Source organism: Dasypus novemcinctus, chromosome X (genome assembly GCF_030445035.2).
Source record: "Dasypus novemcinctus isolate mDasNov1 chromosome X, mDasNov1.1.hap2, whole genome shotgun sequence".
NCBI lineage: Eukaryota > Metazoa > Chordata > Mammalia > Cingulata > Dasypodidae > Dasypus > Dasypus novemcinctus.
The window spans coordinates 182,678,884-182,688,376 of NC_080704.1; the positions used below are offsets into that span (position 1 = coordinate 182,678,884).

At 57.4% G+C, this 9,493-nt stretch overlaps 1 protein-coding gene across 1 annotated transcript; it reads right to left on the reverse strand.

The window, feature by feature from the left end:
* Window positions 1-7,095: 7,095 nt before the first annotated feature.
* Window positions 7,096-8,946, reverse strand: PNMA5 (PNMA family member 5). The gene has a single exon (XM_004469513.2). It carries the CDS (start codon window positions 8,856-8,858, stop codon window positions 7,533-7,535), a length of 1,326 nt encoding a protein of 441 aa, XP_004469570.1. The 5' UTR covers window positions 8,859-8,946; the 3' UTR covers window positions 7,096-7,532.
* Window positions 8,947-9,493: the final 547 nt, after the last annotated feature.

Genomic DNA, 9,493 nt, shown 5'->3' on the forward strand with positions numbered 1-9,493 from the left:
AGATGAGTCAACTTCGGGGATCTCAAGCTTCCCAAAGAGACCACTGATGTTCTAACTTGCCTTTAGTAAAAATTTTCCACTTTCTGAGATATAGGACTGAGCTGGTGCCACAGTGGCAAAGCATGTAGTGAGCAGGGAAGAAAGGGTGGGGGTGCCCACCAATAGTGAGAGTTACCCAGATGATTCACCTAAGTTAAACCATAGAGGGGAAAAAACACTGCGAGAGTCAGGAAAGAGTCCTGCTGGGTAAATGCCAGTTGGAGAGCTAGGGAACACCCTGCCACAGTTGCAGCAGTTGGATGGAACCACCCCGTTCTGTGATCATGGAGGGAGTCACCCCAACAATCTCAGGGATCAGAAGGCCAAGTAAACCCACGTACATACCCCTAACACACAATCTCTGGGGTGCAACCTCAGGAGTTGGGGAGCCAAGGAAACCCCCCCAATCTCTGAGTTCAGAGACAGTCTAAGGAACCCCCCATCCATCACATGCAATCTCCTGGGTCAGAGCTGTGAGGAGCATCGCCCCCATCTCCAGAGTAGGAGAGCTGAGGGAAGCCTCCCACACCATCTTTGGGTTCAGAGAGAACCAGAGAACCCCTTCCCCAAGCAGGCATGATCTCAAGGAGTCGACAGCCAAGGGCAGCCCCTCTCCCAGTCACTGAGGTAGGGAACTAGGAGTCCCACTGCCCCACTGCTGCAATCTCAGAGTTCAGAGAACAGAGGGAAGCCCCCTTCCTCAAACTCTGGGTTCATAGAACACAGAGGGAGCCCCCACTACCATTCCCAAATGCCATCTCCAAGGTCAAGGAGTTAGAGACCCAAGGCAAATCCTACCAATCTCCAATCTGCGGAGCCGAGGACCCCGTCCCCTGCAATCTCTGGGTTCTGAGAGAGCCCGGTGGGCCCACTCTCAGCCTGTGCAATCTCCCTTCACAGTGGGAGAGCCGAGGAAACCCCCACCCCAGGCACTATCTCGGGGGTTGGAGAGCTGAGAGAAACCCCCCCCCCCTCAATCTCTGAGGTAGGGGAGCTGAGGAGAAAGAAAAGAGGCCTCACAGAAGGGGTAAAGAAAAGTCTCTGCTGGAGTAATCACTGGATTCGACTGGGAGTTGTGGTTCACCACTGTGGATCCCAGTTTCCCCAGTCAGGAAGGACCAAAAGGGTCAAGGAAGCCAGCATGAACACTGGGTGAAGACAGCAGGTCTGAGGGAAGGCTGGCCTTCCATCCGAGTCATGGCATGACTATTTGTAAAAAAAAAAATGCAGACTTGGTGAGGTCAGACTCTCTTCCAGGGAGGAAAGGGGCTATTGCAACAGGGAGAACAGTCTGACCACAAGATCAGCAAGCATCTCAAGGGTTAGTCAAAAAGTGTTTCACTTTTTGAGGAAGGAGTACACGTGAACTAGGTTAGGAAGAAGGAGGTGTGGGGAATGGGATTAAAGAGTCGTGTGATCCCATAGTGGGTCTCAATTGACCAGTGGGGACAATACAATTCAGCTAATCATTCATAAGACAAAGAATGGGAATGTGGAGAATCTTTCTATAAATTCTTCAAAATCTCTGCCACATCCACGACAGTTCTGACAGCTTCTACAAAGGCTGCAGTGGCTCAGTCAATTCAATTCTTCCTCTAATGGAGGAAAAGGTCTAATACTACTTAGTCTTTAGTGTTTCTGTCATTGTTCAAATGTATTTTCTGTAACAGAAACATACTTGGAATGTTTTCCTTTGTCCCTTATAAATTGTAAATCCTGGAATAATGCTGCTTTAAGAAGTCTCAAGATCAGATTATATGATCTAACAATTGAATATTGTAAATAACTTATCTTCTCAATAAAGGAAACATTTCTATTAAAAAAAAAATTCTGCCTCTAACTACTCCCACATGTTCAGAACCGAGAGGCAACATCAATTATGCAGTTACTGGACATGAGGACTTCAGAGCATAGTTTAAGAGACAGAACCGAGAGGCAACATCAATTATGCAGTTACTGGACATGAGGACTTCAGAGCATAGTTTAAGAGACAGAAAATGAAAATGGTATATAAATCCTGACCTGTAGTTGACAAGTTCCGTCAGACTCCATCTCCCCCAGGGTTTCTGAAGGTTATTGATCTAAATCCTTAAGGCAATAGCTTCTATGATAACAGAAGAGACTGTTAGCCAGATTTGCAAGCTGCTTTGAGACATGATTCCGTCACAGAGTCACATGGCTCATGAGCATCCACACCTCAACAAGAGGTTTGGGGTTGGTGTTCTGTTTACCTCCTAGTTCTTCCGATTCAGCTGGAGTCTGACATGAGAGTACAAACTTACTGGGGGTAGGATATGTGCTAAAGGGCACAACAAGACACTGTTATTTAGCTGGACAAAAGGGTCATCAGGGACAGTGTGAAATACTGTTGTGGAATGTATTCTAGGCTGAATTCCAGGTTAGGTGGATAAACTGAACTGTCACTCCCATGATTTCAGAAATTTAAGAAAAAATAAGGTCCTGTACAATCGTATGAGAAAAGTAAAATGTCCTGCTAATAAAATTTAAAAAAAAAATGTGGAGTCAGAGCGCACCATCCCCCCACCACAGCCTGTATCTTTCTAACCCCGGCTTCGAGGGTCCCAAGTTTCCCTGGGGTCTCATTACCAGGTGCGACTGATGCAGTCCCTGTCCCCGTGGTTGGGCTGCATCTGCAGCTGACAGGACCCGGCTGGAGGCCCCAGCCCTCATCACCTGGTTGGCCCCTCCACTAAGGCTGCAGGTGTGGGTGGCTGGTCCTGTCATCTCCTCAGCACGTGAACTACCAGGTGTGGTCCTGGGCCCCCCAGGAAGAGTAAAAGACACTGCAGTCCCCAGGAAAGGCCAGTCAGAGGGTGCTTCCCCAGGAACTGGGGGCAAATATTGCCCAAGTTTTCCATTATACCACAGTCTGCCTGCCCTTGCCCAAGGTCAACAAGGGGCCTCTGAGAGCCTTTTCTAAATCTTGTGGTTGATGCTTTGTGGTGAGCTGCTCCCTGGACCACAAAGGGCTGAACTGTCACTCTTTTCAGGTTCACAGGGCTCGAGTAGATTTCACCATGGTCAGGAGGGCTCTGACACCTGGCACAGGGCAGTCAGAGGGGTTGGTGGTAGAAGTGCTCATGGGACGGGACACTCATTCACACACAATTCAGTCACACACAAATTCACATATTCACACACATATTCACTATATGCTAATGCACACACACATCACAGCCTTTCACAAACTCAATTCATTCACTCGCTACACTCATATTCACATTCATTCATACATGTCAATGCATGCACATGTATACACATTCACAAAAACTCATTCACACACTCTTACACATTCCATTGCACTCACTACATTCACACATTCACTGACACACAATCACTCATATGCACAAATGCACGTGCTCAGTTATTCACACAGTCACATACTCAGACACACACTCAGATGCACACTTGCACACCCTCACACATTCACTGACAGTACCACCCTCACCTGCAGCTGCTCAGCCATGCCTTCACACACCCACACTTACACACATATTCCCCCCACAGCCACACACACACTGGCACCTGCTCAAGGAACACAGCACACACAGTTGTCTCCAAACAAAGGCGCAGCCTTTTGCCCAGACAGACCCTTGCTGTGGCCAGAGGAGCTAAGCTGAGCCCTGTCCTGGCCCCTTTCCTCTGGTCCTGCAGCCTGAAGCCTGAGAGACCCTTAGAAAGCAGCCAGGTGCCATGGGATGCACACAGGACACAGCTGCCAGGGTCTTTGCCTAAAGAAGGCAAGGAGGGCAGAGCCCAGCTGGGAGCCTCAGCACCTACCCCTGCAGCGTGCCCTAATGGGACACACGACAGGGGTCCCTGTGACAAAGGGCCAAGCCCCCTCAGGCCAAAGGCCTGCTGCTTGGTGCTCTTCCAGGAACACCATACGCGACAGCAGCCCCTGCCCCTGCCTTGCCCAGGTGTGCCCCGGGGCTGCTGCACCTCCAATCCTACAGACCCCAGGCTCTACTGCATGCACCTCAGAGCTGGCCGCACATTCCCCAAAACGAAGCGGGAGACAGCTGGGCATACTTAGAGTGCCAGGCGGCCTCTGCGGCTTGGGCAGGTGGCCTCTGAGTTCCGCACCTGGCTTAGGGCTGCTGCTTTGGGGACACTGTGAGTCCTTGGTGGCCTGGGGGGTCCAGGGTTCACTCTTCACAAAGATAGTGGGACGCCCATGGGCACCAACGGAGCAGGGCCCGAGGCTCACTCGGCGTTTACAGGTCACACTGCTGCCCCTTCTGCAGGGAGGGGCCCAGCCGCTGGCGTCCACCTCCCTGAGGTTCCAACCCCCTCCCCCTCAGGGTGGGGGTCCCGGGCTGAGAGCAGAGGGGTGAGAAGATGAAGGTGGCTATGTGTCCCCACTCCGCCCGAGCACGACCCTCCAGGGACACCCCCAGCCACAGGCCCAGGTAGGGACCTCCGAAATCAGCAGCACCCTCCACCCCAGGCTGGTGCCCTCTGTGGGTGGCACCAAGGGCCCAGCGGGTGCTGCCAGGACACAGGGCCTGGCCGCTGGGAATGGGGTCCCTGCCAGCAGCCTGCACCTCCCCGCCCGCCTCCAGCTGTCGCCAAGGCCTGGGAGGTGGCTCCTCAGAGCCGGATGGGGGTGGGGGAGCAGGAGGGGCTGTCCCGGCCTGGGGAGCAGCTGGTCCGTGCAGGACTCAAGATGGAGGACAGCCTTGCCCCACACCCTCCCCTCCACCCCGCGACTCTGCCATCCCGCCAGCCGGGAAATGAGAGCCTTTCACCCACACTCGGGGCCCCAAATAGCCCCAGCAGCTAGTGGGCTGACGACAGGGCAGCTTGCAGGGGGCACAACGGGGGCACTTGAGCACGAGGCACCTCTGACCTCACCTGGACGCCCTGACCGCATGGCGCAGGGGCTGCTCCTAGCCCCTCTGGCTGCTGCCCACCGGCCCTCGCTCTCCCCCCCTCGTCTTGCCCACTTCTTTCAGGGAGGCTCCCAGGGCCATCACCCCCACCCACCAGCTCCGTCCAGCTCCCTCTGCCTAGGACACCCCACAGCCCCTCACCACCCTGCCCCTCCACACCCACCGCCCCCACCCCTTCCCCAGCAGAGCCGCCCTCCACTTCCCACAGCAGAAGCGAGGCTCGGCTGACAGCTGATGAACTTTATTGAAGAGAAACATTTTCTGGAACCATTTAGAAGGAATTACAACACAGAACTTGGAACTGTCACTACAGGCCACAGGTCCTGGTGCACACCCTCCCCCCTGGGGTTGCCAACAGGGGCCTCAGTCCCCCCCCACTCCACAGCCTCCGTTCACCTCCCTTCCCAAGGGCCCTGGGACGTGCCTCCCATGGAGACGAAGTCCCTGGCCACGTGCACGCCCACAGGACATCACAGGTACGCTGGGAAACACAGGAGAGAACATCACCACATCAAGGAAACTGAGTCACAAGTAACAACAGGGTGGAACTTCAAGCACAGTCCCTGCGGAGCATCCCACAGCCCCTCGCCCGTCCTTCCCGCTGTCTTCTGGGACTCTGCACCGGGGCTCCGGGAACAGCTGCTCAGAGGACACACACGTCTCCACAATCGAGGACCCCAGCCGCCTGCAGGCACCCGGGAGAGCAGGGCTGAGCCCCCCACAGGGAAGCTGGTGAGGGTGGGCGCTGGCTTGACTGGGGGGTGACGACAGGGTCCACCGGGCTGTGGGTGGCAGACGTGTGGCGGTGCCCTTGGTCCGGGCTTGGGATGGGGGGCTGGAGCTCAGGATGGCTTCCAGGCAGGTGGCCCAGTGGGCTAGGGGTGGGGGCGGGGTGGGGGCAGCTGAGGCAGCTGCTGCTGAGTCTCAGTTCGCCAGTCCCAGGTCCTCCTGGCTGCACAAACACAAGCAGAAGAAAACCAACGCCCCCGCCCAAGACCCCCTTCTGCCGATCCTGCTCCTTCGCTCCTCCCCCTCCTCTCCTCCTCTCCCTCCTCCTCCCTGCCCTTTCCCTCCCCCTCCCCATCCTTTCCTCTCCTCCTCCCTCCTCCTCCCTGCCCTTTCCCTCCCCCTCCCCATCCTTTCCTCTCCTCCTCCCTCCTCCTCCCTGCCCTTTCCCTCCCCCTCCCCATCCTTTCCTCTCCTCCTCCCTCCTCCTCCCTGCCCTTGCCCTCCCCCTCCCCATCCTTTCCTCTCCTCCTCCCTCCTCCTCCCTGCCCTTTCCCTCCCCCTCCCCATCCTTTCCTCTCCTCCTCCCTCCTCCTCCCTGCCCTTTCCCTCCCCCTCCCCATACTTTCTCTCCTCCTCCCTCCTCCTCCCTGCCCTTTCCCTCCCCCTCCCCATCCTTTCCTCTCCTCCTCCCCTTCCCCTCCTCTCCCTCCCCCTCCCTCCCCTCTTCTCCCTCCCCTCTCCCGCCCCTTTGCTTAGGAAGCAGCATCCCTGCACCTACTCTAGACAAAGCCAGCCGTGGGGTCACTGTCCCACCACGTGCCCAAAACTCTGCCCCCACCCATCTGGGCTTAGGGGCTCTGACCCATGGTCCTCTCCCAGCAGTCTTCGCTCTCCTTGCCCAGAGCCCCTGCCAGCCGCCAGGGCATGTACGTATCTATCAGGTGGCACTGGGCTCCCAAGGGTTTGGTTTCTCCTGCCTTCAACTGTGCAGGGACCCAAGGGTGCCACCTCTCTGGGGCACCTGGGGAGCAGTGTGGATGATCCCGAAGATGGGGTGGACCCTGCAGTCTCCCCTCTGGGCTGTCACCTCTCTACTGCGTGGGTGTTGCTCACCACCACCGGCTCTTTCTTGCATGGGTGGCACTAAGCCAAGCAGGGGAGGCCCTGCTGAAAACAGCGGCAGTCCTGCCCCACACAGTGGCGGTCCTGCCCCATGCAGGGGTGGACCAGCCCTGAGCAGTGGCGGTCCAGCCCCAACCAGCACTGGTTGACTTGAGCCAATCAGTGCTGGCACTACCCCATGCAGGGGTGGCCCAGCCCCAAGCAGCGGAGGTCCAGCCCCAACCAGCACTGGTGGTCTTGCACCAAGCAGCGCTGGCACTCCCCCAAGCAGGGGAGGTCTGGCCCCGAGTATCAGTGGCCTTGGCACTGCCTCCTCCAGGCCCCACGTGGCCCTGGGGCCGATCCTCATCCGGAGCTCAAAGCCCACAGGGTGGGTGTTCGGGGGCGGCCCGATCATGCGTCTGATTCCCAGGCTGAAGCCTCCGGACACACTTCCTTCACTTTCAGAGCCAGGCACCCTACTCGCGCCTGCTGGCACGCACGGCTCCTCCTTGCAGCCTGGGCCCCTCATGGGTGTCCTGCCCCTGGCCATCACTGATGCACTGGTAGTTTCATTGGCGGAGTCCCTCCCGGCTGGGGGAGGGCTGTGGGGCTCTATCTTCATGCGGTGGTCCTGCACTTCTGCCCCAATTACATCCTCTGCTTGTTGTTCGGTCTCCCCCTTTCTCAGATGTTTCTGATGCCTGCTATGAGAAAGGGGAACTGCGTGTGCTGAGCCTATTGATCCTAGGGCTCGGGGTGGCTCAAGGCCCCAGCCCCCACCCCGTTTCCCGACTCCTCGACTGCACCCTGCTGCCTCTGCCTTGCTGGAAATGGGTTCCAGGCCCTGGGACCAGCTCCCTGCCCAGGGCCCTCGTCCTCACTGCTGTAGCCGCACGAGATTCGCGGGCGCTTCAGGGCCACGGGAGCCCCTGTGTGGCTGGTCTGGGTGCTGCTCTCACTGAAAGACCCTGCCTGTGAGGTGCTCTGAGGGGCGGGGCTGCTGCCTTCCCCCACTGCTTGTCTGCCTGCTCCCTTGCGACCCTTTCCTGTTTGCTTCTGCTTCTCCTTCTCCTTCATCAGCATCATGGTCGTCTCCCACTCCTCTTCGTCTCGAACAAGCTTCATGAACTCCAGAAAAGTGGGAGGACACTCTCGCTGATCCAAGAGCTCCAGCTTGCCCCGGAGGGCATTGCTCATGGTCGCCCGAGCCAGAATGTGCTTCAGGCGCACCATGTCTGCGCTGCGGACCGCCATGGGGCTGTTCTGCACAGCCTTCTGGAGCACGGGCTCCAGCCGCAGCAAAAAAGCAGAGAGTTTCTCTCCGGACATCTGATAACACTGGAGAAACCTAAACTGAGAGGTTCTGCGGTCCTCTTGATTTCCAAAGATCTGCTTCAGGGCCTCCAGGCACTGCTCTACAGTCATGGACTCGTTGTTGGCCCGGAGCACCCGCATGATGGACAGGGCCGAGCCCCGCAAGCTCTCCAGCAAGCGGCGGCGCTTCTCTGCCTCGGACACCTGCCACAGCTGCATCATCTCAGTGGCCTGCTCCAGCCAGACCTCAAAGGGCTCCTCCCCCGGGCCTGGCAAAGCATTGCCTGAAAATACTTTCAGCTTTCGGTACCACATATTCTCTTTCAGGGGCTGCACCTGGGCTAAGGCGTCTTGCGGGGAGCCTGCAGGGAGGTTGCTGTACCCAAAGGTTTTGGCCACATCCACCATTCTCCGGCCCTCGTCCTTCAGGAAGCAGTTCAGTCTGCTGATGAACTCTTCATCCGGGTTACGGGGCTTCACTACCACTTCCCAGGCGCCCCCCTTTCCCGGTATCTGATCGGGTATCAGGGCATAATCAATGCTGTCAGCCAATTCGATGAAGACTGCCTTAGCGTTGTCTTCCCTGCGGAATATTCTCCCCAGCACTCTGTATGAGCACAGCGATTCTAAGCCTGTCTGCAGGGTCTCTGTAATCTCGGCCTCACTACAGTCCAGGGGGATCCCCACAACCAGCAGTGCCTTCCTGGGATCCAGGTCCATCCCCTTGCACCAGTCCTCTAGCAGTGCCACTGCCATTGTTCCCGCACTCTAGGGATCAATCTGACCCGAGGGACAGGAATCAGTCCACACCAGGGCTCAAAGGATTTAAGGCCAAGGCCACATACGAAGGCAGAATCGGCCCAGGGTTCCACAGCCTGTGGATACGAAGGGGTGAGAGCACCATGAAACTCCCACCCCCCACTCTGGCCAAGGGCCCCTCCTCTACCCCTACTGCCCCGTGCAGGGACTCAGAGCCCAGCCCCAGGGCTCCTACAGTCACTGTGTGGGAGGGTGGAGTGCAGGGGCCCCCCAGGCAGATCTTCCCATACCCCATCCCCTTACTACAGACCTACTGCTGCTGTGAGCTCTGCCTCCACGTCCAAGGAACCCGCAGGAGCCTGTGGGGAAAAGGGCAACGTGAGGAGACCAGGCCTGCCACCCAAGGCCACCGACAAAGTCTTCCAAGCAGCTGAGGGCAGGAAGATGCCTCTCTCCTGGGCTTGGAACCCCTCAGGCCCAGGTCACCTATGCCCTCCTGGCCTGGGCAGAGGCTGGCGGAAGGAAACACAGCCCCACTGCCACACTCAGAGAAAAGAGACAGCTGGAGCTGTGCACAAGGCAACGTGGCCAGGGGGTGTGGAGGGCAGGTGAGAAGCAGCAGTGTTGCCATG

Bases quoted from the DNA above. Each gene is read 5' to 3' on its own strand.
- PNMA5 (XM_004469513.2), bottom strand. From the start codon at position 8,858: ATGGCAGTGGCACTGCTAGAGGACTGGTGCAAGGGGATGGACCTGGAT.